The 27,849-nt window shown below is 49.2% G+C and overlaps 2 protein-coding genes and 1 long non-coding RNA gene across 10 annotated transcripts in view; 2 read left to right on the forward strand and 1 right to left on the reverse strand.

The window, feature by feature from the left end:
• The first annotated feature begins 384 nt into the window (after positions 1-384).
• Positions 385-1,687, forward strand: Uqcc4 (ubiquinol-cytochrome c reductase complex assembly factor 4). The gene is made up of 2 exons (NM_001109028.1): positions 385-456; positions 536-1,687. The coding sequence occupies exons 1-2, from the start codon at positions 425-427 to the stop codon at positions 912-914; spliced, it is 411 nt and encodes a 136-aa protein (NP_001102498.1). The 5' UTR covers positions 385-424; the 3' UTR covers positions 915-1,687.
• Positions 1,688-4,012: 2,325 nt separating this feature from the next.
• Positions 4,013-5,460, reverse strand: LOC120095050 (uncharacterized). Its single transcript, XR_005490059.2, has 2 exons — positions 5,072-5,460; positions 4,013-4,958 (listed from the first exon to the last, which is right to left on the reverse strand). It is a non-coding gene; the product is annotated as an uncharacterized LOC120095050 (long non-coding RNA).
• Unkl (unk like zinc finger) overlaps positions 4,292-27,849 on the forward strand; it is a 46,099-nt gene continuing 22,541 nt past the window's right edge. For 3 of the 8 annotated variants that reach the window (XM_063270091.1, XM_006246057.4, XM_008767609.3), the window contains exons 1-8: positions 4,292-4,445; positions 5,386-5,595; positions 18,271-18,447; positions 19,567-19,700; positions 22,840-22,975; positions 24,734-24,851; positions 26,202-26,286; positions 27,415-27,497. In XM_063270091.1, the coding sequence (XP_063126161.1) occupies positions 4,369-4,445; positions 5,386-5,595; positions 18,271-18,447; positions 19,567-19,700; positions 22,840-22,975; positions 24,734-24,851; positions 26,202-26,286; positions 27,415-27,497 (1,020 nt within the window). In that variant the 5' untranslated portion in view covers positions 4,292-4,368. Of the gene's footprint in view, positions 4,446-5,385; positions 5,596-18,248; positions 18,448-19,566; positions 19,701-22,839; positions 22,976-24,733; positions 24,852-26,201; positions 26,287-27,414; positions 27,498-27,849 lie in introns of all 8 variants that reach the window. The other 5 variants (XM_017597602.3, XM_017597603.3, XM_063270090.1 and 2 more) reach the window with 5 other exon arrangements.

Genomic DNA, 27,849 nt, shown 5'->3' on the forward strand with positions numbered 1-27,849 from the left:
GCTGAGAGCCCGGACAGAGCACTTAGAATGGAAGACGCACTCCTGGAGAACAGGAACCAAGTCCTTCCCGGACGATAATTCGGTAAAGAAGCCATCTGATGCCAGGGGTTCTCAAGTCTGTGGGCATCACATTGAACAGCCCCGAGCCAAGCTTTTGCGAGAGTCGAATCGGTCTCACTTCCAATTAGCCCGCTGGCTCAGGTCTCTGTGGAGGGACTGAGAACTACACAAAGCCATAAGTCGCCAGGCCATCAGGGCGGGGCCCGAGACGGAAGAGCGCGCAAGAGGAAATGCATCACTTCCAGTTGCGCCGCTGGACCCACGTTTTGTAGTCGTAAAAATTTGAGGTGAAGTTCGGCTTCCGGTTTTGTGCGACGGAAGTGACGAAAGCCCTGAGCGCCGCAGTGTGCGAGTCGAGGTCGCTATGAACAGTGTCCTGTGCTCACGGGCGGCGGGGTGAGAGCCGTGAGGTGCTGGTGGGTCAGGGCGGGAGGCGACCGTGGCTGCGGGACGCTTACTGCTGTCTCTCTTCCAGAGCGGTCAGGGCTCTGCGGCTCGTGGGCTGGACTTCCCGAAGCTTGCATCCGCCGCCCCGTGACCGGTCTCCAGTTCAGTCTGCAGACAGGGAAGAGGAGGAGGAAGACCCCAACCTCCCAATTCAATTTTCCGGCAGCAAAGCCACCCCAGTCCGCTGGACGGTGGAGCATTCCCTGGGGAAGCAGCAGCAGCGGCCCTGGTGGAAAGTGCTGCCGTTCACCCTTCCCCTTGTGGTTCTGATCATTTGGTGCTACCGGAGGGAGGAGAGCAGCACGGACCAGTGGTTGAGACAGATTTTGGAAGAGGAGGACGAGGAAGAGCCGGAAGGTCCTCTGGAGGAGCTTGAAGCTCCGGCCATCTACGGGGCTAGAACGTAACAGGGTTCGTGCTGAGGAAGGGAGTAGGCAGCCATCCTTCTGTTTTGTCGTCAAATTTGACGATTTCTGAACTGGTTCTGCGCATGTCTTCGTTGCTTAAAGGACTTGGATGGCGCTCTTGTCGCTGACACAACACAGCACAAAATTGGAGGCTCGAAATCTGATCTTTGCTCGACACCAATGTTCAGTGATTACGTCCAAAGAACTTTTGAGGTTCATAGAAAAGGTTTCGGGTGCACCGTGTGCTGTTGAATTTGTGATGTGTTTGTACAGCCTAATTATGTTTCCCGAGGAGTTCTGGGGGAGATGTTACCTGCGGTTTATTCGCTTTCTGAGACAGGCTAACTGCATAAGTGTACAGAGCTATGGTGTGTGCAACATCAGTTGAAGCTACTTTAAAAACTAACAAATGGAAAATACATTTGGTAAAGTCTAAAGAACTCAATTTTCTCCCCTTTCATCAAGTGGGTTTTGTTTTGTTTTGAGACACAGTCTCCCTAGATAGCTCTGGCTGGCCTGGAACTGGTTATGTAGACCAGCCTTGCCTCAGACTTAAACATCAGCCTACTTCTGCCGCCACATTTTTTTCTTCTGCTGCTCTTAATTCCCACTTGAGAACCTAGAAACTTGCCAGAAGTGGTAGTGCATGCCCGTAGTCTCATCACTTAAGAGACTGAGGTAGGGGGATCCTAAGTTTGAGGTCTGCCTGGGTTACATAGGGAGACCCTGTCCCAAAAAACAAAACAAAATCATTTTTCACCGACATAGTGGGTTATTTGTTTCTGTCTTTTGACAGTGTTGGGGGTTGAACCCAGGGACCTGTCGTGCTAGCCTACCTATGAGCTCTATTTCCAGCTCACATAGAATCGTTTTTTGAAAAAAAGAAGTCAGATTCCTCTGTGCCACCAGGCTGATAACTTGTGTGCAGTAGTGTGTGCAGTTGAGCAGAAGAAGTGAGCACACTTACTGCACGTGTACATTGTTGGTTTCTTTTTCCTTTTTCTTTTTTTCTTTTTTAAGACAGGATTTCTTTACATAGCCCCAGCCATCCTGGAATTCTGGCTGTAAACCCAGCTGGCCTTGAACTCAGCAAGTATGTATAGTGCCATACTTGTTGCTCCTATCTCTCAAATAGACTGTCACTTGTATTTTTCCCCATTGTTCTCAGCCTGGTGAATTCTCTGGGTGAGTGCCCAGTAAACATCAGGTAGGGAGATGACCTGTAAATATAAACCAGCTGCATGTTCAAGACGGTAGATAAACTGTTGGGCAGAAAGAAATGATTAAATAAAACATGTTCTTTTTTTTTTTTTTGGTTCTTTTTTTCGGAGCTGGGGACCGAACCCAGGGCCTTGCGCTTCCTAGGTAAGCGCTCTACCACTGAGCTAAATCCCCAGCCCCAAACATGTTCTTTTGAGGGAGGAGGAGTTGACCTCACAGACACATACAAAGTTAGATTTATTTTATGTATATGAATGTGCATCAAATGCATGTCTGGTGCCTATGCAGTTAAGAAGAGGATATCATAGGGGTTGGGGATTTGGCTCAGTGGTAGAGCGCTTACCTAGGAAGCGCAAGGTCCTGGGTTCGGTCCCCAGCCCCAGAAAAAAAAAAAAAATAAATAAAAAAAAAAAAAAAGAAGAAGAGGATATCAGATTCCCTGGAACTGGAGTTACAAATGGCTATGAGCAATCATAGGTTCTGGGAACTGAACTTGGGTCCCAGAGGACCCATTATTTTAACCACTGTGATCAGTCTCTCCAGCTCCAACAGCCACTTTTTGTAAGTTCTTAAAAATGGGAAGTTATGGGGTTGGGAATTTAGCTCAGTGGTAGAGCGCTTGCCTAGCAAACGCAAGGCCCTGGGTTCGGTCCCCAGCTCCGAAAAAAAGAAAAAAAAATGGGAAGTTATCAGTAGTGTTGAGTAGTTTCTCCCCCCCCCCCCCCAAAAGTGAGCTATTACACACAGGAAAAATCCTGTCAGTTTTGTTTTAAGCCCTAGCCCTTGAGTAACAGCTTCGATAAAAAGAACACTTCTGGTCCTTTTGTGGGTGTCACAGGTGGTGTCGTTGGAGGACTACACACACCTTTGATGGGTGGTAAGGGGCTTGAGGCACCTTCCCTCATGCCCACAGTAAAGGTGGTTCAGTTCCACCATCACTGCCATGTGCTCTGTCACACCTATGGAGCCACCTCTGCTGTCTGAAGGTTCCTTAGGTCGTCTCGTGTGTCACTCCAAGCTGGAGTTGGGGAGGGGGGCGGGATTGAACTAGTTTTCACTTTCCACTCCTCCACAGTCCGAGACTTGTTTATTCTTCTATAGATGTCCCTGTCTGCCCTTCCCTGCTCGCTCATTCTTCTGTTTGATCTTTGAAAAGACAGCGTTCCTGTTTGCTGGGACTAGTCTACAACTCATGTCCACATGCTTCACAACCACTAAAACAAGTCCTTTAAAATAAGTTAATTTCAGGGTTTGTGGGCCAGGGATAAAGCTCAGTGGTAGAGTGAGTGGCTAGCATGCACAGGCTCTGGGTTCTATCTCTAGCACTCAAACCAAACTCCCAAAAGTTGTCAACAATTCAAGTTGCCTACAAAATGTCCTATGAAGAAGTCAGTAATCCTACCAGCGAGTGTAATTTTACCTTATTAGTATTTTAAAATATAGCTTATAAAATAGAGCTTACAAATACAGCTCTATGCATATTTTAGATCGTGTTCGTGGAAATGGAATAGATTTTTTTTTTTTTGTAATCCTCCTTTCTGAACATTCCCCTCAGAACACTTTCCTCTCAGAACACTTTCAGCCCTGCTGCCCAGACTTTATCCCTCAGAGCACCCCGCTGTTGGCTGAGGAGCTGTGATCACTTTTCTTGCATTTACAATGTCTCATGCCACACAGTTACACACTAGTGAATGCTAGCCCTGGGTTCTCTCAATTTCATCCTAGCACTTCTGAGCCCCGCCCCCCACGTGCATTCAGCATTCTGTTGCTCCCAGATCACTCCGGTTCCTGATCACCCTGTACCTCCTTTACCCTTCTGGCAGCCTCATTGTGTTTTTTTGAAAAGTGGCTCAACAGAATTCACACTCGGGTCATCCTTAAATTTACACATTTAATACAGGGGCGACCATCCCCACAGTCTAATTATAGACGTTTTCCAGCTAAAAGAAACCTGTGTCCAACAACAGCCCAGGACCCAGAGGCCCTCATGGGGACTCTACACCAACGGGCGTGTCCCGCTTCACGCCTGTAACTTGCTGCCGTGGTGGGCCGGCAGATGCTGTGTGTCACCCCCGTCGTACAGCGCGCGTGGGCGAGGGGTCGACGGGGGCGTGGCCGGCGCGGCGTGCTTGGGGGTGTGGCCGGCGCGGCGGGGGGCGCAGGGGGCTCGGAGCGGGGGGGAGATCCGGGGGCGCCGGCGCGGCGCATGCGCGCTGCATTGTTTTGACTGAAAATGCCGTCGGTTTCGAAAGCTGCGGCGGCGGCGCTGAGCGGGTCCCCCCCGCAGACCGAGAAACCAACCCACTACAGGTCAGTGCCTGGGCTGCGGTCCGTGGCCTTCTGGGCGCTGCGGCGCAGAGCAGCGGCCCGCGCGCGCCACGGGCCCGGGTGTCGCCGCTGAGGGTGCGCCCCGCCCGCGCCCCCGCCGCCAGCCCTTGTGGGTCACGCCGTCAGGGCTCGGGACGCCGCCTAAGGTGGAGTGGCAGCGCCCAGGGTCTTCTGTGACCCCTGGGTTGGGGGCTGGACTTGCTCCTGGTCTCAGGCGACCCCACGCGCCAGACTGGAGTCTGGGAAACAGCGCCTGCGTTTGTAGCTCAGGGCCGCGCCTGGGCTGGAGGTGGGCGCACGGCCATCCGGACTCGGGCAGTCGCCGCCTGAGGTTGAGAGGCGGTGCCCGGGGTCTGGGGTGATCTCTGGGTTGGGGGCGGAGCCGCACCTAGAGTCCAGCGGCGGCCTGGGTTGTGAGCCTGGGGGTCGTTTCTGCGGCGCAGAAGAGGGGTTGCGCCTGGTGTGGGCGGGTGGCGCTTGCAGTCCATCTGGAACCTGTGAAGGCAGTCCAGCAGGAGTTGGGAGACCGGGACTGAGGATTCAGAGGTGGCTCCAGGGGTCAGGGACTAGAAGGGGGCGGAGAATAGAGTGTAGTTTTATGGAGTTACCTGGGATCAGAGTTGGGGGTGGCCTGCTAGGAGGAGTTCTATGCCTCGTGTCCGGGGAACCTTCCTTATCTGGGGACTGGGAAGTGGTATTTGGGGTCAGGGAGCGGAAAGTCTGTCTGGCTGTCTGGAGTCACCTGGCCTCCGAGTTGGGGAGTGACACCCGGAGTGCTTTGAAAAAAGGAGGGTACCGGTCCTTGGCAGTCAGATGGACTCGGGGTGGGGGTGGGGCTTCGCGTCTGGGACCCTGCCCCGCCGCATCCCAGGGGCCTCCAGCCGGCGGCGGCTGCGGCCCGCAACGCTGTTTGTCTTTTTAGGTATCTAAAGGAGTTTAGGACAGAGCAGTGCTCCCTGTTTTTGCAGCATAAGTGCAGCCAGCACAGGCCGTTCACCTGTTTCCATTGGCATTTCCTAAATCAGCGTCGGCGCAGACCGCTCCGACGACGCGATGGCACCTTCAACTACAGCCCGGACGTTTACTGTTCCAAGTACGATGAGGCCACCGGCCTGTGTCCCGACGGTGACGAGTAAGTGGGGCTCCGGTGGGTGGCTGCTCCTGGCCTTCCCTCAGGACTGGTGTTGACTCTGTGATCAACAGGTTTTTGAGGTTTCTGATTTTTGTTTTGAGACAGGGAGTCTTTATGTAGCCCTGGCTGTCCTGAAATACTGTATGTAGAGGCTGGCCCCGAACTTAGAGCAATACCTGTCTTGGCCCGTTAAAGTGATGGGATTAAAGGTGTACGCCACTGCACTGGTCTTCTTGATTCATTTTAACACCCACCACCTGTAGAGGGGAACCTTAGTTTTATTCAAGACTTCCAGGGGTCAGTAGAGTATGTGTGCTTGAGGGGTTCCCCCGTTTGTAAGCTAGTTTTCCTGAAAGATTATGTGTGTTGTAGGGAAGGATGTTTGGTAATTCAAACTGATTTTGATTCACTTCCCACCGTTATCCCATCCAATGCTCTACTTTAAAATGGGCCCACATTTTGCAGCTACCTGATTTAAAACGGTTTTGTGCGATCAATTCTAAATGTGTAATGTGTAACGTGTAAGCGTGGAATGTCTCCTTGCTGCTTCTCTATGTATTTTAAAGAAGATAGCAGAGCTGTTATCCTGAAAAGGATTTGTGAGATGACTTTGCTTTTTCTTATTAATAATAAGGTATTGAGTATGGACTAGAACCCGTGATCTTGCTTATGCAGACAAGGACTCTAACCCTGAGATACTCTCAGCTCATTCTTTTTTTTTTTTTTTTTTAATGGTAGGAAAGTTGTTTTATTTGCACATTGTCATTTATGTAACACTTTCGGGTTTTAGTAAGTCAAGGTTTTGTTTGGGTTGGTTTATATTTTACAAGTTTCCTAATGGTGTTATGAGCAGATGTCTTTATTTGTGTGCATGTGTGTGCTTCTGTGTGCAGGTGCAAAGTGTGTGGTTGCTCACACGCCAGTGCGTACATACATGATTAGGGTTCACAGGTTAACCTTACATGTTCCTCACCTTGTTTTAAAATAGGGTCTCTCACTGGCCTGGAGTTGGTTAAATAGGCCAGGCTGGTTGGCCTGCTAGCAGGTGCCAGGGGCCACCTGTCTCAACCTTCCCAGCACTGGGATTTGCGTGTGTGTGTGTGTGTGTGTGTGTGTGTGTGTGTGTGTGTGTATGTGTGTGTGTATGTATGTATGTGTGTGTGTGTACGTGTGTGTGTGTGTGTGTGTGTGTGTGTGTGTGTGTGTGCGCGCGCCTGCTTGTATGTATGTATGGGGGTGTGTGTTTATTCTTTTGTTTTTAATCAGGGTTCTGGGGATCAAACTCAGGTCTTTATGCTTTCAAGGCAAGTATTTTACTAACCGAGCTGAGCTCTCTCTCCAGCTCCAAACATCTTGGTTTTGAAATCGGGAAGACAGAGAAAGTCCAAGTGAGACTTTGTTCAGAGGGAGGTGGAACATAGTATCAGGAGGTGTTAAATCCTTCCTTTGAGCGGTTTGGGGATGTGGGGGTAGCTTCCTCCACTGAGATGAAGTATTGGTCTGTTTTTTTTTTTCTTTTCTTTTTTTTTTCTCCCTCCCCGCCCCCCCCCCCCCCCCAAGACATGATTTCTCTGTGTAGCCCTGGCTGTTCTGGAACTTACTCTGTAGACCAGGCTGTCCTCCCTAACTCAGATCCACTTGCTTCTGCTTCCCAAATGCTAGAACTAAAGGTAGGCACCACCGCTACCTGGCAACAGTCTTAAAGTCCTGGTCTTTTGACACTTTGGAGGGATCTAGTGCCTGTAAAATTGTCGTAATAGCCATACAGAATTGTGCTGCTGTGATGATTGATTGATTGATTGATTGATTGATTGATTGATTGTAGAATGGAGAAAGTATGGATGTTGTCATATATGTGTTATTAGGGAGAGAACCTAAGAGGCAACCCTCTTTGACTGATGTATATCCTTAGCTTTCCTTAGTGTCTGACTGTGTAGCTCTGAGTGGCCTACAACTTGCTGTGTAGACCAGGCTAGCCTCAAACTTCCAGAGATTGCTTGCCCAAAGGTATTCATGAGGATACTGGGCTTTGTTTTGTTTTGCTTTGTTTTGTTTTGTTTTGTTTTTCTGAGATAGGGTTTCTCTGTTTAGCCCTGGCTGTCATGGAACTCAGATTATAGGGTAGGCAGGCCTCAAACTCACAGGGATCCTCCTGCCTGTCTCCTGAGTGCTGGGATTAAGGCAAACACCATCACTGCCAGGCTCACTGATCTTTTTTTTTTCTTCTTTTCTTTTCTTTTTTTCGGAGCTGGGGACCGAACCCAGGGCCTTGCGCTTGCTAGGCAAGCGCTCTACCACTGAGCTAAATCCCCAACCCCCTCACTGATCTTTTTTCAAGATTGTATTTTTAATTTTGTGTGTGTGCGTGTGTACACAAGTGTTCCGGAGCCCACAAAGGCTGGAGGATCTGCTGGCCGTCAAGTTACAGATGGTCGTGAATTCTAGAAGCTCACTTGGATCCTCTGCTAGAGCAGCACGTGGTCCTAACTGCTGAGCCATCTCTCCAGCCCCTCACAGAAAGGTTTTTAGTGTGTATATAGTTGGTGTTAATATAGGGTGAGGGCCAAACTAAATAGTGTAGCCTTCTGCTCTTCAGTTACAGTCTTTTAGAGCCAGCAATATAGTTCAGTGGGCAAAAGCATTTGTTACCAAGCTTGATGATTTAAACTTTATCCCTGGGACTCACATAATGGAAGAAGAAAATTCATACATAATAGAAAAAAGATTATGCTTTGACATCTGTACATATGCTATAGCACATATGCATGTTTGCACACACACACACACTCTAAATACATACAATATACTTATTTTTAGATGTAGTCTTTATGTAGCTGTCCTGGAACTCACTATGGACACACTGTGGCCATAGCTGTGTACTGTCTTCTGGCTCATGCAGGGTTGCCATAGAAATTACGTCTGGCTGTCTTGGAACTTACTATGTTGACCAGGCTGGCTTTGAACTCACAGAGATCCATTTGCCTCTGCCTCCTAAGTACTAGCTTGAAGACATGTAACCACCTATGGTATTTAATCTGCCAGAGCTGTGCTACTTAAGTCCTCTGAACTGGATCCTTGGATCCTTAGAAGACAGGTGACTCGCTGAGATCCAGGCCCGGTTCCTAGTTTCCCATGTTCTTAGTCACCTTGGGACTGTTGCTCCCTGAGCTTGAAGCAGGAACGCATGAGGTGAACGGTCCCAGCCTTGCCTGACCTTGTCTTAGAGTGTAGCCTGCGGATATCTCCTGGTGTCCCCAGTGATAATTTTAATTTGTAAAAAGAAAGCATGTCTTGGGCCAAAAGGTAAGCTTAGTGGGTAAGGGCACTTGTCGGACTTCCAGACGACCTGGGCTCAGTTCTCAGCACCCACATGGCATTTCACAACCCACTTATGACTCCAGGTCCAGGAATCTTGACACTCTACTACAGATGTCAGACAGACACACATACAAACACACACACACACACACACACACACACACACACACACACAATACAGGTAAACATGCAGGCATGACACTCATACACTAAAATGAGTCTAAAAAGAAAATCAGTTGGGGTTGGGGATTTAGCTCAGTGGTAGAGCGCTTGCCTAGGAAGCGCAAGGCCCTGGGTTCGGTTCCCAGCTCCGAAAAAAAGAACCAAAAAAAAAAAAAACAGTCAGTCATGTCTCAGCCATTCTGAAACAGCTGTCCTGGTATTGGAGCACGTCACAGCTGGGCATCCACAGTGTGTCCGTTCTTACTGGCATGAACTGTGCTGCACTGGACATCAGCCTACTGCTGATCCTCTTCAGCTGTGTACAAGTGGTAATTAGCCACACACAGTTGTTAGACGTGTGCTGATACTCAGGCTCAGTGGCTTGCAGTTCATTGTTAGCAGACCTGAGTGGACCGTGCGGATGCTTGCCACTCGGTTTGTGTTCCGTGAATCTGACACTTAAGGGTCAGATGTGTCTTAGGGAAGATTTTTGTTTGTGGCTCATCTAGAGCACATGGAATGGTCTGCCCCTCAGGAAGCGTTCGACAGGCTGCCTCCACTGGGGATCTCTGCTTAGTAATTACTGAGGACTTCCCCACCGCTGCACATGTGGAATGGCTAGAGTTTCTCTTATTGAATTGCATCTTCTGGCTCCTGCAGGGTTGCTATAGAAATTATAAATTAGATAGTACCTTCCAGAGCAATGATGGTGGGGCTTTCCCTTTATTTCGGGGTCTTGGATGTATTTAGTTTTTGCATAGTACTACCAAGCAGTTAATAAACATTTATTGCAGTACTGAAGCAGAACGCAGGTCCTCAAGAAAGTTAGGGTTTGCCTCTGAGCCACATGCCTAGCCCAACAAACCCATTTTTTTTTTTTTAAAGATTTATTTATTTATTATGTACACAATGTTCTTCCTGCATATATGCCTGTAGGCCAGAAGAGGGCATCAGATCCCATTACAGATGGTTGTGAGCCACCATGTGGTTGCTGGGATTTGAACTCGGGACTGCTGGAAGAGCAGTCAGTGCTCTTAACTGCTGAGCCGTCTCTCCAGCCCCAAATGCACTATTTTAAAACATCACCATTTCTCAGAGTGAAGCCCCCTAACCAGTGAGGTAAAGTGAGCAATCGGTTATTCTTCCATTTCTCAGAGTGAAGCCCCCTAACCAGTGAGGTAAAGTGAGCAATCGGTTATTCTTGATGTCGGCTCAGTCCATGCTGGGGCTCCCCGCCTGTGGAGGAGGGCAGCACTGGAGCATGTCTCTGTGGTCCTCTTCTATCCTTACCCTTGCCTTCTGGTTTCCTACCTTCCTGACCTCAGGGAGCACCCTCCTCCTTCCCTCTTTGATCTCTCCCTACAGAGTCCTCCCACCCCTCCCTTGTGGACACAGCCTCTTGGGGAAGCTTGCTGTCAGTCTCTCCTGGTTAAGATTCTCAGTGGGCTCTTCCCTGTTGGTGACTGTATGTCTTAGTTAGGGTTCCATTGCTGTGAAGACACCATGATCAGGACAACTCTTACAAAGGCAAACATTTCGTTGGGGCTGGCTTACGGTTTCAGAGGTTCAGTCCATTATTGTGGCGGGAAGCATGGCGGTATGCAGGCAGACATGGGGCTGAGGAAGGAGCTGAGAGTTCCACATCTTGATTTGTAGGCCACAGAAGGAGACCTCAAACCTGCCTCCACAGTGACACAGTTCCTCCAGCAAGGTCACACCACCTAGCAGGGCCACTCCCTGTGGGCCAGTTACATTCAAACTACCAAAGCAGTTGCCCCCTTGCTGCCTCCTCCCATTCAGCCTGTTCTTTGGTAACTATTAGAGCCCTACAAACTACCTCGCTGCTGGGTTTGGCCCCAAAGGATACCTACTTCCTGCTTCATCCCTTCCTGTCTGTCAACTTGCCCTTTGGTCTGGTGGGCATGACTTTTCCCAGGATTGACCTTGAATGATAGCCCCATGGGAATTGGCCTTCAGGCTCCAAATGGCCTGCTTAGGTTGGCCGGCTCACTAACTAGTGGTGGATCTGTCTCCCAAGCCCATTAGGCAGCATCTAGGGCAGGTGGTAGGGTTACATTCATATCTGTGCACATCTAGCACAGGTGCTCCTGGGGCTGCAAGCCAAGTCTGTGTCTGTCTCCGCCCCCTCCCCTCCTACATCCCCCTTCTGTTTTCTTTTTTTTTTTTCTTTTTTTTTTTTTTTTAAGATTTATTTTATTTATTATATATATAAGTACACTGTAGCTGTCTTCAGATACACCAGAAGGGGGCATCAGATCTCTTTACAGATGGTTGTGAGCCACCATGTGGTTGCTGGGAATTGAACTCATGACCTCTGGAAGAGCAGTCGGGTGCTCTTAACCGCTGAGCCATCTCTCCAGCCCCCCCTTCTGTTTTCTTGAGACAGGGTCTTACCATGTGGCTTTGGTGGACTTTAAACTCACAGAGATCTGCCTGTTTCCTGTCTCTGCCTCCCACATACTTAAAATCATGGGCCACCACAACCAGTACCTCTCTTTTGAGGTAGTTTCCGGGCAGGAGAATGGGACTGACACACAGGACAGAAGCTCTCCATTCCTATGGGAGGGCAGGTGTGCTACCTCTGTGGGATCAGGTGTACATTACTTAGGAAGGTTAGGTGTTTGAAGATGTCTTCCTGAACTAGAGCAGGCAGATTCTTCTAGGGAGCCAGGAGCATGTCTTCATGGTTGTCTGGATAGGGAAGATTCATGTAGCCCACCCCCACCCCCCACCGTGTGCCCTCTGACTATTGTCTAATTTATGCACTGTCCCTGGTGGTGTCGCTGGCTGAAAGCTTCTGTTTGTCTTGTTTCTGATAGAAATTGTTCTCATGAATTGGATGCAACTTTGCTGTGAGTTTGGTTTGGTTTGGTTTGGTTTGGTTTGGTTTGGTTTGGTTTGGTTTGAGTTTGAGTTTGAGTTTGAGTTTGTTGTTCAGACAGGTTTTCACTCTGAAACACAAAGTAGGTTTGACCTTTTGGCAGTCCTCCTGCCTCAGCCTCTGTGTTGCTAGAATTATAAATGATCTCCCACACCCTGCTTGCTTTGCCTTTTCTGAGCATCAGGCCTCACTTTCCTACTTGGTTCATGGGGCAGTTCCCCCCTTTCCGTCTCCTAAGGACATTTGAGGCACCTGGGAACAGAGATGTTGCCGAGATGGGTTTCTGCAGCTGAGGGGACACTTTTTCATTGTGGCTCTTGATGAAACTGTGTGTCTTGATCAGTGTTCTGTTGTTGTGATAAGATGCAGTGACCACAGCAGCTCTTACAGAAGAAAGCATTTAACTGGGGCTTCCGGCTTCAGAGGTTTCATCTGGTATCGCCAGAGCAGGAAGCATGGCAGGAAGCATGGCAGCACAGGCAGACGTGGTGCTGGAGAAGGAGCTGAGAGTTCAGATCCAAAGGCAGCAAGAAGAGAGAGATACTAACCTTAGCTTAGGCTTTTGAAACCTTAAAGCCCATTCCCAGTGACAGACTTCTTCCAACAAGGCCACACCTCCTCATCCCTCTCAAGTAGTGCCACTCCCTGATGACCAACCATTCAGATACATGAGTCAGTGGGGACCATTCTTATTCAAACTTCTACATTGTTGGTAACTTGCTAGGTTGCCACTTCTCCCCCTCCCCCTTCCCCTTTCCCCTCCTTCCTCCTTCCTTCTCTTCCTTCTTCCCCTTCCTCTTCTAAATTTATTTTAAAATTTTTTTAATAATTTGTTTTTATTTCATGTGAATTGGTGTTTTGCCTACATGTATATCAGTATGAGGGTACTGGATAATTTGTAGTTACAAACACTTGTGAGCTGCCGTGTGGGTAGTGGAGATCAAACCTAGATCCTTTGGGAAAGCAGCCAGTGCTCTTAACCACTGAACCATCTTTCCACCCCTAAAAGTATTTTTTGTGGGTTGGGTATAGTGACACATACCTTTAACCCCCTCAGAAAGCAGAGGCAGGTGGATCTTTGTGATTTTGAGGCCACCCTGGTCAACAAACAGATAACACCCAGGGCTGCACAGAGAAATCCTGTCTCTAAATACAAACAAAACAAATTTTAATTACTTTTATTATTTTAATTATTTATGTGTTGATATATGTAGAAGCCCACAGAGGCAGGAGATGTTGGATTTCCCCCCACCCCCCAGGAGCTAGAGTTACAGGTGATCGTGACCACCAAATGGGTCTGAGAACTAAAATCTTCTGTGAGAGCAGTATCTACTCTTACCCATTGGGCCATCTCTGCAGCCTCTTGATTTCTCCCTTTTTCCCTCCCTCCCTCTCTCCCTCTCTCTCTCCCTTCCCCCATCCCTTCCTTCCTTCCTTTCTTTCTTTTTTCTTTTTTTTTTTTTAATTCATTTATTATATATAAGTACACTGTATGCTATCTTCAGACACACCAGGAGAGGGCATTGGATCCCATTACAGATGGTTGTGAGCCACCATGTGGTTGCTGGGAATTGAACTCAGGACCTCTGGAAGAGTGGTCGGGTGCTCTTAACCGCTGAGCCATCCCTCCAGCCCTCTTTTTTTTTTTTTTTTTTTTTTTTTTCCTGGTTTTTATTGCTTTGTTTTTGTGTGAGAAAGACAGGGTTTCTCTTTGTATCTCTGCCTGTCCTGGAATTCAATTTGTAGATCATGCTGTCCTTAAACTCAGAGATCCGCCTGCCTCTGATAACTGAGAACTGGGGTTAAAGAAGTAGACCACCACCACCCAGCCTGATTTTCCATTCTAAGGCTTAGAGCAGCGAGGCTTGTCTCAATGGCTGTGGTGTTTGTCACACAGTTCTTACATATGATGCCTGTGGGGAAAGACCCTTGTGCAGTGTTTCATGTACCAACTGTGGGACACCTGTCATGATGGTGCATATTTCTAATCCCAGCACTCAGGAGCCAGAGGAAGGGAGCTCTCTGTGAGTTCAAGGCCAGCCTGATTTATAAAGTCCAGGGCAACCAAGCCTTCATAGTAAGACCCTGTCTCAAAAATAAACAGATAAAAACAAAAACTTGTGAGGCCTAAGGCCTTCCCTGTTGAGTGTGTACTGCCAGCCTTTTGCCGTGAAGGGAGGCATGAGCAGCCCTCATGGCTAGAGTATTGTATGTAGGAGTTGTGAATTGGCGGCTTTGGAGGAAACATGCTCTCTGGTGTCTCCAGGATACTCAGGTTAATGGAATTACAATGAGAGCACTGAGCTGGGATCTGCAAGGGACTGGTGTAAAAAGTGCTTCCAAGGCTACTGGTTTGATTCACTGAGCTTAGCATGAGCTCTCTTGCCTTACAGTAGGGCGGGGGAGAGGGGGGAGGTGACAGGAGGAAGCTCCTGAAAGATGTTAGCTTGGAGGACAGGCACATCGGCTTAGAATGTGCATAGTTGTTAGTAAATCTCGTCTTTCAAGCTGGAGTCTCTTGGAGGATGTCCCTGGAAGGACCATGTGCTTGTCAAATGTCCCCGGGTTTCTGTGTGCAGTAATCCCTGAAGATCTCTTTTGGGAGATGCCCTCTCTCTACATGCCAAAGTCAGTCACAGTGAGCTTTTGAATTAATGAATTTAGTATGTAAATCGGGTTGGCTTTAAACTTGAGACGTCTTCCTCCCAAGTGCTGGGACTAAGACATGCCCATCATTGAAGCATTCTTTTACATTTGGTCCTAGCTCAACTTGAGGTCATGGAGTAGTGGGCAGTGGCTGCCTGGCCAAGCAGAAAAGAGTGCCAGGCAGTGAGTGGGAGGGCAACCGTCCCAGGGAGAAATCTCAGACAGTGCTCTGATCGCCAGAGTGGAGGGAGAATCAAGGAGCCCCTCAGCACAAGTCAGAGAACCCTTAGGGGAATGCACATAAATTTCAGTGTAAAATTGGGAGGATGGATAGGGGTGGGTAAGTTGTCTCTGCAGTCCCCTTGGAGTGATGTCTTTCTGTGTCCCCCTTCTCTGATGGGAGTCAGTTAGAGTAGAAAAACCACTGGAATGGAGACATCCCTGGGGACTACAAAGGCAGATGTGTGCAGGAGTGGAGGTGGGGTCATTCAGGTGTACAGTATTGTCCTCATCTGTCTACACACGCACACACATACACGCATGCACGCACGCATGCACGGGCACACACACAGCGTGAGGCTTCTTTGTGCCCTTGGTTCTCTAGGTTGTTTACGACTCTTCTGTCAGTGTATGGTCTTGGACCTGCTATGTGATTGTGACATGAGGTCGCCCTATCTCTTCCTTTTGCCCCAGGTCCAGGCTTTGTTCTTCTTTTTTTTTTTTTTCTTTTTTGTTTTTTTCGGAGCTGAGGACCGAACCCAGGGCCTTGCGCTTGCTAGGCAAGCACTCTACCGCTGAGCTAAATCCCCAACCCTGGCTTTGTTCTTCTTGACCAGGTCTGTGGCCCTGTTAATCTACTAAGACTCCTTTTTCCTCCTTCCTGGAAAGCATCCGGATGCGGACTCAGACCACCCCACCTTCTCTGACAATAACTTGTCAGAAAGAGAACCTGGCCTGTGTACATGGCAGGAATGTACATTTGAGAGTGTTAGTTGGGACCAAGAGCAGTGGTGCACACCTTTACTCCCAGTACTCAGGAGACAGAGGCAGGAGATCTCTGAGTTTAAAGCCATACACATCTACCTAGTGAGATCCTGTCTAAAAGAATTATTTTTTTTTTAAATTCAGAACAGATGAAATGGCTTAGATAAAGGTTCCTGACACCAAACAACATTGTGAATTAAGTCCTGGAAGGAACAGACTCTGGGGTTGTTGGACACATACAGAAAATAATAAATAATGTAATAAAATATTTTTCAGAAAGTAAAAACTTAAAAAAAATTTAATTGGAAAAAAAATAGGTAAAGGTCAAGTGTAGTGGCCCATAGTGGCATATATCTGTAATTCTGTCACTTGAGGGATAGAGATAGAATTAGGAGTTCAAGGCCAGCCTGGGATACATACAGCCTGTCTCACAATACAAAGGAGGCAGGGAACTTTACCTCCGGTTTGAGAGGAGAGATGGTCACAGCTTTGGCAGGTGCTTGCTGCTTTTGTGGTGTAGCTGCTAGAGACGTGAGGTTTCCCTTGGTCCTTCCAGAGTCTGTGTGCTGGCCCTTTTTTTTTTTTTTTCCCCCTTTTCTTTTTTTCGGAGCTGGGGACCGAACCCAGGGCCTTGCGCTTGCTAGGCAAGCGCTCTACCACTGAGCTAAATCCCCAACCCCTGTGTGCTGGCCCTTTAATGCTTATTTATAACCAAATTAAGTTTCTCTTTTCTTGGAGATATTTTTATTTTAAAATCAGTAAAGGAGGGCAGGAGCTGCAGTTCAGTGCTAAGAGTACTTGCATAGTATGAATATAGTCCTGGGTTCAATTCCTGGGGGTGAGGGGGACAGACATAAGGTTGTCTCAACAATATGGTAAGATTAAATAAAATAAAAATCAGTGTCTTAGTCAGGGTTTCTTTTTTTTTTTTTTTTTTTTTTTTTGGTTCTTTTTTTCGGAGCTGGGGACCGAACCCAGGGCCTTGCGCTTCCTAGGTAAGCGCTCTACCACTGAGCTAAATCCCCAGCCCCTTAGTCAGGGTTTCTATTTCTGCACAAAACATCATGACCAAGAAGCAGGGTTGGGAGGAAAGGGTTAATTCAGCTTACACTTCCAAGTTGCTGCTCATCACCAAAGGAAGTCAGGACTGGAACTCAAGCAGGTCAGAGAGCAGGAGCTGATGCAGAGGCCATGGAGGGATGTTTCTTACTGGCTTGCTTTCCCTGGTTTGCTCAGCTTGCTCTCTTATAGAACTCAGGACCACCAGCCCAGGGACAGCACCACCCATAGTAGGTCCTCCCCCTTTGATCACTAATTGAGAAAATGCCTTACAGCTGGGTCTCATGAAGACATTTCCTCAAGAAAGGCTCCTTTCTCTGTGAGAACTCCAGCTTGTGTCAAGTTGACACACACAACCAGCCAGTACAATCAATAAAGAAGTGGGGGGTGCACGTCTTTAATCCCAGGACTTGGGAGGCAGAGACAGGCAGGTCTCTGTGACTTGGAGGCCAGCCTGGTCTATAAAGAGAGCCTGTAAATTTCTCGAGTCAGAAGTCTTTGTTTATCTGGATTTTGGCATAGCAATGAATGATAATAAGGATAATGTCTTAGTTTGCTTTTCTTCTGTGGTAAACATTTTGACCCAAAACAATTTGGGGGAGAAAAGGGTTTATTTGGCCCACTTACATCAGAGTCCATCACTGAGGGAATTTGAGACAGACTGAAGCAGACACCCCAGAAAAACTGCTTTCAATCCTGTTCTCTGGGGCTTGCTCAGTTTGCTTTCTTTTTCTTTCTTTCTGTTTGTTTGATACAGGGCTTCTCTGCTCAGCCCTGGCTGTCTGGAACTCACTCTGTAGACCACACTGACTTCTACCTCAGAGATCTGCCTCTGCCTCTGCCTCTGCCTCTGCCTCTGCCTCTGCCTCTGCCTCTGCCTCTGCCCCTGCCTCTGCCCCTGCCCCTGCCCCTGCCCCTGCCCCTGCCCCTGCCCCTGCGCCTCTCTGCCTTTCTGCCTCTCTGCCTCTCTGCCTCTCTGCCTCTCTGCCCCTCTGCCCCTCTGCCCCTCTGCCCCTCTGCCTCTAGAGTGCAGGCATTAAAAAGCATACACTACTCCATCATCTGGCTTAGTTTGCTGTCATATATCTAGGACCGCTTACCTGCCCAGGGTTGGCGCTTCCCATATCGATTGTCAGTCAAAAAAAAATGCTTCACAGGTTTTTTGCAGGTCCGTCTGACGGAGGCATTTTCTTAATTGGGGTTCCCTGGTTCCTGACTATCCTGGCTTGTGTCAGGTTGACAAAAAACTGACCAGCACCAGTAGCAGTGCATGGTGTAAAATATGGAAAGATAGCACACCTCAGCATGTATACTTTTGGCAAGCAGATTATTCTGAGTTGAAGGCCAAGAGTCACCAAGGAGAATGGCTTTGATGGGAATCAGTGTTTTTCTACTGTGTATATCAGATGAGGTCTGAGCACCTTGGGAGGGGTTGTGGAGTTGGGGACAGGTACTTGTTGAATGGCGTCATTTCTGGTCAGAGCAGACCTTGGTATGCAGGAATGTAGAAACAGCCACTCCACAAGTGTCAGTCGGAGGCAAGTGGAGTGCAGGGTCAGCTAGGTCCACAAGAACTTGTCAGTGTTCATCCCTCTGCTTCCCAGATGCCCTTACCTGCATCGAACAACTGGGGACACGGAGCGCAAGTACCACCTACGCTACTACAAGACGGGCACGTGTATTCACGAGACAGATGCACGGGGTCACTGTGTGAAGAATGGGCTGCACTGTGCCTTCGCACACGGGCCCCTGGACCTTCGGCCGCCTGTGTGTGACATCAGGTGAGTTGGTACTTAGCTAGGGACCAGCTCACCACTGCTGCCTCCACCATTATTGTTTCGAAGCATCTCCTTCTGAGCCCGTTTTATTGAGTTACTGTTTTGGGGACAAAATCTCCTGCGTATCCCACAGTGGCCTCAAACTCCCTTTCCTCTTGTCACTCCCTCTGGAGAGCTAAGATTACAGAGTTTGCCACCACACCCAATTTATGTAGGCTAGGGAACAGACCCAGGATTTCATGTGTGCTATGCAAGCACTCTAGCAGCTGAGTTCCGTCCCGGCCTCCCCGATACATTCTCAGTGCTTCCTTGTGTATTGTGAGCCACAAATTGGAACAAAGGTCCAAGGCTTTCTGTCTAGACCAGCGGTTCCCAACCTTCCTAACACCGCAACTCTTTAATACAGTTCCTCATGTTGTGCTGGCCCTCAACCATAAATTACTTTTATTGCTACTTCATAACTGTAAAGTTGCTACTGTTATGAGGTGTAATGTAAATACTTCTGGAGGGGGAGGTTTGCTGAGGGGGCATCGACCCACAGGTTGAGAATTGCTGGTCTAGATAAAGGAATACCATGTCTGCCCCACTGCTGTGGAAAGCTCCTTCCTGAGCTCACACCTGTATAGCCTAACACTCAGGAGGCTAAGTCAGGCTCAGGCTGCCATGAGTTCAAGGCTGGCCTGTGACATATGGTGACTTGATAAATATTGGTACATTCTGAGTTACAGCAGGGAGAGCCCCTCTTCTCCAAAAAAGCAAAAGAAAAAAGAGTCAGTTGTGGCTGTGCACACCTTTAGTCCTAGTGCTTTAGAGGCAGAACATAGCAAGTTCTAGGACAGTTACATCAACCTTGTTTAAATAACCTTGTTTAAAATAGAAGGAAGGGATGGGGAGTCGGGGCAGATCTTTTCTAAATGAACCAGTTCTAAAGTTGCAATTTGTGATAGGACTGGTGTCCGAAGACAAGGCTGCTGGGCCTGATGCGGCTGTGTCTGCCTCTAAACCCTCAGGCAGTGTTGGTGAGGTGACAGACTGAGCGGTTCTGGAGCCATTCGTCCTGCTGGCTCGCCCCACTCTCAGGAACCTCAGGCTATAACTGCTGTACTGTGCTGTTGGTTGCAGGGAGCTTCAGGCTCAGGAAGCCCTGCAAAATGGCCAGCTCAGCGGAGGGGACGGTGTGCCTGACCTGCAGCCTGGGGTCTTGGCCAGCCAGGCCATGATCGAGAAGATCCTGGGTGAGGATCCTCGGTGGCAAGGTAAGCCTGGGATTGCTGTAGTACTTGCAGGGGAGAGCCATGGCCTTTCGCTTGGTACCTGCTCCATTCATGAGTTCTTAAACTAGAGAAGGACAGGTGGAAAAGTTCCTCAGTCCACTGCTAACTGTGACCCATTTAGGAAACAAGTGGCCATGTGGGATTTAAACCTACCCAGCTGGCCTCAGACTCTACTGAACCCATCAGGCGACCTGATGTCTTGGTGGGTGGCATTGGTTGGCTGTGGGGCTAAGGGAAGTGTTCAGGACCCACAGCAACTTCCAGGCAGCCTGTACCAGCACATTGCTGTTTGGTGTCTGCTGCCACCTGCCCATTAAAGTCAGACCCACCTACCTGTGCCTGGGTTTCGGTCAGACGTTTGTCTGTCCTTGGACTTGTCCTTTGGAGCTGTGAGCCATCCTCTGCAGGTTCCACAAGGATGATTGTAAAGAATAGCAGTCTTCTTTGTGATAAAATATGCATAAAATTCACCACTTTAGGGACCGGGGAGATGACTCTGAGTACAGGGCTTGCTGTACAAGCACAGGGATCTGAGTCTGGACGCCTGGGATTCCCAAGAAAACCTGGGTGTTGCAGCACAGGCCTGTAATCCAAGCACTAGGGAGCTACAGATCCTGAAGGTTTACAACCCAGCCAGTTTAGCCAATTGGTAAACTCTGGGTTCCAGAAAGTAAGACATGAGGGGCTAGAGAGATGCCTCACAGTTAAAAAAAGATCAGTGAGCCTGGCAGTGATGGTGTTTGCCTTAATCCCAGCACTCAGGAGACAGGCAGGAGGATCCCTGTGAGGGAGGATCCCTGTGAGTTCTCTAGTGCTGGAATTAGAGGTGTGAGCCAGCGCAGCCAGCCTCAGAGTAGTTGTGTTGTCGTCTTTGTTGTTGTTGATGTTGTTCTTTTGTTTTGAAATAGGGTCTTACAATGTAGCTCTGGCTTTCCTGGAATGCACCATGTAGACCAGGCTGGTCTCAAACTCAATAGAGACCCGCCTGCCTCGGCCTCATGAGTGCTAAGATTAAAGACGTGCCACCATGCCTGACAAAGTTAATCATTTTTATGCAGACGTGATGCACACTTTGAGTCCAGCATTCAGGTGGCTGATGCAGGATGATCATGAACTCAAGACCAGCCTGGGTGTACATACTAAAACTGCTTCATAGAGTTAACGTAGATACTGAGCTGGATGTGGTTAGTACATACCTGTAACCTTGTACCTTAGGAGGCTGGGTTTGAGCAGGATTGCAAAATCTAGGCCAGTTTAAACTACAGAGCAAGTTTAAGGTCAGTCTGGGCAATTAACGGGACCTTCTCTCAAAATAGAGCGTGAAATAGCTGAGTGTGTGTGGCTCAGGGCCGGACCGCTTGTCCGGGCATTAGGTCCATGGCTTATCTTCAGTACAGCCTCAGCAAGAGCTTGACTCACATCTCTACCCACAGCACTGGGGACGTAGGCACAGGGGATTGAGTTCAAAGCCAGTCTAGATTATGTGTAATGTTTTTTAAAAAACATTAAGCTTTTTTTTCCCCCCACTTGAGACTGGGTTTCCCTGTGTAGCCCTGGCTGTCCTGGAACTCACTCTGTAGACCAGGCTGGCTTTGAACTTACAGATCTACCTGCTTCTGCCTCTGCCTCTCAAGTGTTGGGATTAAAAGGCTTGTGCCACCTCCACTTGGCTAGTGTTAAGCATTTTTAAAAGTAGGCATTTCTCCTCCTCCATCATCACTATCACCACCACCATCATCATCAGAGGTGGGAGTGGGCATGCAAGTGCTTGGGGAGAACCCAGAAGACAACTTTTGGGGATCAGTTTTCTCCTTCCATTGTGAGTTCTAGAGATTGAATTCAAGTTGCCAGGTTTGTGCAGTCACTGCTTCTGCCTGCCGAGATATCTCAGTGGCCTAAAAGTATTTTTAGAGCAGTTCTGTAGTCAGAGCAAACATGAGAAGATCCAGAGCTTTCCCTATGTTCCCTGTGCACCCCAGCCTTATTGACAGAGTTCAGAGTAGAACCAGTCACCTGACCATTGGGCAGGCCTGCATTGCCCAAACCTGTGGAGGTCAGGCTTATGTCTCAGCAGGCTGATTTGTTGTTCTTTTATGATAATAGAAACCGTTTAAGAGAGAGAAGGCACCCCTGAGAATGGGAGCATGAACTGGGACAAGGATATTCTCAAAAAAGCTCTGTGTTATCGTGGTGGTTTATTTGTGTGGGGGCTGGGGGTGTGCATGCCTGTGGATGTGTGTGTGGGTGAGTGTTCGTGCATGTGTGTTGTGTGGGAGCCTGAGGCTGACATCACATGGTAGCCTCTGTCACGCTCTCTCCTTGTATTCATTGATACCGAGTCTCTAAATTATACTCATGGCTCACTTGATCTGCATTCTGAGTGATGGAATTGTGGGCAGGCTGCATGCCCACTGGAATTTACATGAAGACTGAGAATTTGAACTCTGGTCCTCATGCTTGCACAGCAAGTGCTTAAAGCCACAAAGCCATCCCCTCAGCCTATCAGTGATTTTTTTTTCTTTTTTTTTTCTTTTTTTTTTCGGAGCTGGGGACTGAACCCAGGGCCTTGCACTTGCTAGGCAAGCGCTCTACTGCTCAGCTAAATCCCCAACCCCCAGTGATTTTTAATATGGTCACACACTAATGTGACTATGGCTTGATTGACATTTGATTTTCTTGTTTCCATTTTGAGACAGGGTCTCATTTCATCAGGGGCAACCTTGAACTTGCCATGTAACTAAAAATAAACTTGAATGTCTGATACTTCTGTCTATACCTCTCAAGTGCTGGGATTACAGGCACATGCCACCATTCCCATGTCACTGTGGGACTAAACCCAAGCTTTGTGCATAGCTATCTACCACCTGAGCAGTCAGTTCCTAGAAGAATACTATCCCAGTTACAGGGCTTCCCTGCCTTCTGGTGATTGTTGTCTCATCTCCTACTGTGTACGGTTTTTAGGGCAGTCCACAGTACAGCAGCTCTGGTCCTTCCTCATGGATGGACTGTGTTTGCTTACCTACTTAATGGTGACGGGTGGGTGGCTGTCTGTACTTTGGGCTGCTGTGTCTAATGTCACTGTGAGTGCTCAAGGCCAGGTTTTCTTGCATCTGTTTTCCAGACAGTAACTTTGTGTTGGGCAGCTATAAGACCGAGCAGTGCCCGAAGCCACCACGCCTATGTCGCCAGGGCTACGCCTGTCCACATTACCACAACAGCAGAGACCGACGTCGGAACCCTAGGAGGTTCCAGTACAGGTGGGCTCGGGACCACAGAGAGTAGGACCCTGAGCAGTCTCCCAAGTCTTCCCCATTAGAAGCTCACTCTGGCTCTATAGATACTGTGTTGTAGCCACTGACCTCATGGCTCCGTAGGCCCTGCTGTCTCTTGACAGATGCAGGGCCCTGAGGTTTCTTCACTCCTTTGCTGTGACCCTTGCAGCCCATGCTAGGGATGGGGAGCACTTTCCACGCAGTTGTCATAGAGATGCCCACTCTTAGACTTCTCCCATTGAGGATTCCCTGCTCAGCACTCTGTCACTCACAGGCAAGGAAGATGTCTTAAGGGGCTGGGCTTGTTAGAGACAAAGTGAAGGTTTGAGCATCTATTGATCTGTTGTAGGGGCAAGAAGTGAGGGCAAAGCTGGGGTCTAGGTGGCTTTTCACTCAGCCACGGTGGTTCTCACATGATCCTCCCCCGGTACCCCTCTAGGTGATGGGGAACACAGCTGGGCACACCCCTCTCTGTGTCCAGCATCTTCTGTGTTTTTACTGGCACTTCTGGGAATACCCCACCCTTGTACAGTGAATCACCCCTGTAATGTAAGGACTATACCCCACCCAGCTGTCACTGCACCCCACCCAGCCGTCACTGCACCCCACCCAGCTGTCACTGCACCCCACCCAGCCGTCACCGCACCTCACCCAGCCATCACCGCACCCCACCCAGCCGTCACTGCACCCCACCCAGCCGTCACTGCACCCCACCCAGCACTGCACCCCACCCAGCACTGCACCCCACCCAGCCGTCACTGCACCCCACCCAGCCGTCATTGCACCCCACCCAGCCGTCACTGCACCCCACCCACCCATCACCACACCACACCCAGCCGTCACTGCACCTCACCCAGCAGTCACTGCACCTTTGGCTTTTCTGGGATTGAGATGGAGCTCACCTTCCAGGCTGATAGCAGGGCACTGAGTCCTAGCGGCTGAGTTCTGGGGGTGCTGAACTCCTTACCTTCCTGATTTCCACCTGCCTCTGGGTTGGGGTCCCATCAGGCTGATAGTCCCCCATCTTCCAAAACATCACCCACTCTGCTCCAGCCACCCCTCTGTTTCGCTGGCCTCTTCTCCTTTGGACTTGCAATCTGCACTTAGGGTGGCCCAGTCCTCGATCCCCACAGATTTCCTTACAGCCTAGACCTTGTCCTTGCAGAAGGCTACCCTCTCCTCTTTGTAGTAATCCCATGTCCTCTCGAGTGCCTAGGGACACTGCTCTTCTGATAGACAAAGATGGTGACTTCACTGCTCTCTGAATAGCTTCAGGGTCAGGAGACCTGAACAGAAAACCAGCAATAATATAAATAAATGGTATCATCACTACTGCCTGGCCTTAAGAGAACCAATGGATATCATTGTAAAAAAGGATGGAAAATCGAGTTTTTTAAAAAAAAATGAGTTCTAGAGGTGGGAATTTTGACTAAAAACCCAAACTGAATGACTTTGAAGTTTCCAGAAAGCATGGGAAGAGTGTGGAATGTGGTTAGTAACCTGATTAAGTCTTAAAAACAGCATCAAGTCTCAGATTCTATTTTACAGCAGAAGGCAGGGCCTTGGGCCACCTCACCCCATGCTCCACCCTGGGTCACCCAACTTGGGAGTAGACACCCAAGTTCACCCTCTTTGCTTTTGCATCCCTGAGGGGAAGCGTGGTCACTGTAGGTTCACCTGCCTTCTGTCCTCTGTGTTGGGAACCAGATTCTGAACACACAGGTTATGCTCTTCCTGTTCTAGGTCTACGCCCTGCCCTAGTGTGAAGCACGGTGACGAGTGGGGTGAGCCCTCACGGTGTGACGTTGGGGACAGCTGTCAATACTGCCATTCCCGCACGGAGCAGCAGTTCCATCCTGAGGTAAGCATTGGTCAGGGCCCTGACAGGACTGCTGATAACTCAGGGGCTGGCTGTGTGTGGGATCCTCACCGGAAGGGCATGTAGGACTCAGAAATGCCACATGCTGTGAGATGAGTTAAATCAGCCTAAGGAGGAGTTAGGGATGGGGGGTGGGAGCAGGGAGGCAGGAAGGATCCCATGAAGTGAGAAGAGCACATCCTTCTCCCAGAACAGGGTGTATAACCAGGAAGGGACAGTCTTTCCTAGAGAGTCCCTCCCCCCGCACTCCCCCGGCACTTGCTGCCCTGTTTCCTGTATCTACTGAGGTCCAGTTGATGGAGTATAGCCTACAACTTCACCCTGCGTGCTATGTGAGATGAACTGCCTATCCCTGAGCAACAGACGATCACAGCGAGGATATTCCAGGGGTTCAGAGGTCACCACATGGCTGGGAGGGACTGTCTGTCCAGTGGAATACTCTAGAGAGGTATTTGGTCCTGTCCTTAGGAGTTCTCCCTGGCTGCTCAGTCACCAAGCAGAGTGAATGCCTTCAGATTTGAATTAAAATGAATAAGCAGGGGGAGGAAATGTTTAAAGGGGGCTGTGAGTCGAATACATAAATTAGATAATAGAAAAAGCAAATCAGCAAACAAACTGTCCTCAGGCATTTAAGATTGCAGGTAAGTGGGCCTAGGAGGAACTGAAGGACCTGGGCTACATGCAGGCCTGAGTGTGCTAGTGCAGGGGCTGTTGTCGAGTCCTCCCTAAGCCTCCTTAGCGGGTGGTGGTGTTCGGTATCTGGAGAAATGTTGGCCTCTGGGGTGCAGTTCCTGGTGCCACAGTCTTCTCTGTTCTTTCTCAGGTCCCCATGGTGAGTATGGTACAGTAGGTGAAGTAGTGAGCAGTCTGGTTGTAAGATAGGTGCTTGTATTCATTGACCAGGCATTGCTTGAGCATCTGCTGTATACCAGTTAGATACCTTTCCGAGTCTCTTGGCTCTGACTAATATGCATTGCAGAGAAGAGGGTTTTCAGGATGAAGAACATGTAGGGGTGAACAGTGTGGTAGCCATCTTTCTATCATTAGGAAGAAAAGGTTTATGTAGCTTGAAGATTTGGAGGTTCCCATCCACCATCTTGAGCACATCTCATAGTTACAGGGGCCTTGCAGTAGGCCTTGCCTTGCCAGCGTTCCACCATCTTCTAGTGCTGAGCCCCCTGCCCCAAGGCCTTCCATGAGCCTTTGTAGATACCACATATTTGTTCTGCAGCTGGAAGACACATGGTCATTTGCTCCTGTGTTCTGAGCATCCAGCTGTGCTTCTCACAGGAAGCAGGTCACTAAGCCTCCATGTTTTGTCTGATTTTCTAGATCTACAAATCTACAAAATGCAACGATATGCGCCAAACTGGCTACTGCCCTCGGGGCCCGTTCTGTGCCTTTGCACACATTGAGAGTAAGTAGACAACCAAAGCCCCAGGCCACCTCAGCCTCCCTGTGACCAAGTATCTCATCATGCAGCACCACAGAGGGTCACTGAGTTTTGGCTCATCCAAAGCCATCTATGAGGATGAGGAAAGAGCGATGTCTAGACACTGTGACCTGGGGACCAGGCATATCTGGGAATAATGTAATGCCCGTTTAGATGGCCAGGGTGGGGGCAGGAAGAAGGGAGGGCTCGTGCCACATGGCTGGACCTGCCTTGCCCTTTGCACCTGGGACAGACCAGACCTGCAAAATTTAAAAGGACCCCTGCCCCAAGGCCTCCTGGGCCCCACCAGCCTCCTGGGGATATGGATCTGTTGTCATTCACCTGTTCTCCTATACTGTGCCCTGAACTGCTGTCCTGGTGGGACTGAGTGTCAGTGGCTTTGTGGAGTCACTGTCTATCCCTGTAGCTGGAGGCACCAAGATCCTTAGCTGGGATTGGCCAGCTGACCTCAAACCCTGACGGTCCCTAATTGTCACATAGGCTCATAACTGATTTTCTCAAGCTGTCCCCCAGCTCTAGAGTCTGGGTTCTGGTGGTTATAAAGTAGTTGCAAGCTCAGAGTTCATCTTCTGTTCCAGTTGGAGTGGCAGCTGTTTCTTTTCACACTTGACATGTTGTTGTTCATGTTAAAAATGACTGAATCCAAATAGCACCATTTGGGGACTAGAGAGATGGCTCAGTGGTTAAGAGCATACATTGCTTTTGCACAGTTCAGAGCTGAGTTCGCAGCGCCCACATTAGGAGGCCCACAACCACTGGGGAGTCCAATGCATTCTGAAGGACCCAGGAGCACCTGTACTCACGTGCACACACCCACACAGAGTACACATCTTAAAACAGATTTGCTTGTTTTTATGCATGTGAGTGTTTTGTTTGCATTTGTTTATGTGCACTGCATGCATGCCAGGTACCTGCCGAAGCCAAAAGGTGTTGCATTCCCTGGAACTTGAGTTACAAATGGTTGTGAGCTACCATGTGAGTTCCGGGAACCCAGGTCCTCTGCAAGAGCAGCAACATCAGCCCGTACTTTCTGCCTGTCCCGTGGGCCAGCTGGCAGCCCCTCGGTGCCAGCTACTCTTTTTTTCTTGGCAGAGAGCCTGGGAATGGTGAATGAGTGGAGCTGCCGTGATCTCAGTTCTAACAGCACCTCAGCTTACAGCAGCCAACCTGGAAGTGTAAGTGGACATTGCTTGGCTCAGTCACACCGAGGGGACAGGCATGGGCTGGTGTTTGGGTGGTGTGGTTGAAAGCAGTCTCCATGTAGAGTTGTGATTCCTTCTTTATGAAGACTCTAGAACAGTCCTGGCCATATTCTTGCCTGGGCTGGAGCAGGATGTGCCTCTGCTGTGCTGGCTTGTGGGGTTCGACTTTGGCAAGTGTCCAGTGCCTTGCCGTCCTCATCTTGGCAGATCCGTGGGGCTGTCAGTCCCAGGCAGTTGGAGGTCATCAACAGATGGTATCTGATGCAGCGTCCCCAGTCTGTTTCTCAGCGAGCCCATGCCTTGGGGGAGGGGCATCCTGTATCTG

This window comes from Rattus norvegicus, chromosome 10 (assembly GCF_036323735.1).
Source record: "Rattus norvegicus strain BN/NHsdMcwi chromosome 10, GRCr8, whole genome shotgun sequence".
NCBI lineage: Eukaryota > Metazoa > Chordata > Mammalia > Rodentia > Muridae > Rattus > Rattus norvegicus.

Coding starts and splice junctions, on each gene's coding strand:
- Uqcc4 (NM_001109028.1), top strand. CDS start 425: ATGAACAGTGTCCTGTGCTCACGGGCGGCGGG. Junction 457..535: donor CTGTGCTCACGGGCGGCGGG/GTGAGAGCCGTG, acceptor TCTCTCTTCCAG/AGCGGTCAGGGCTCTGCGGC.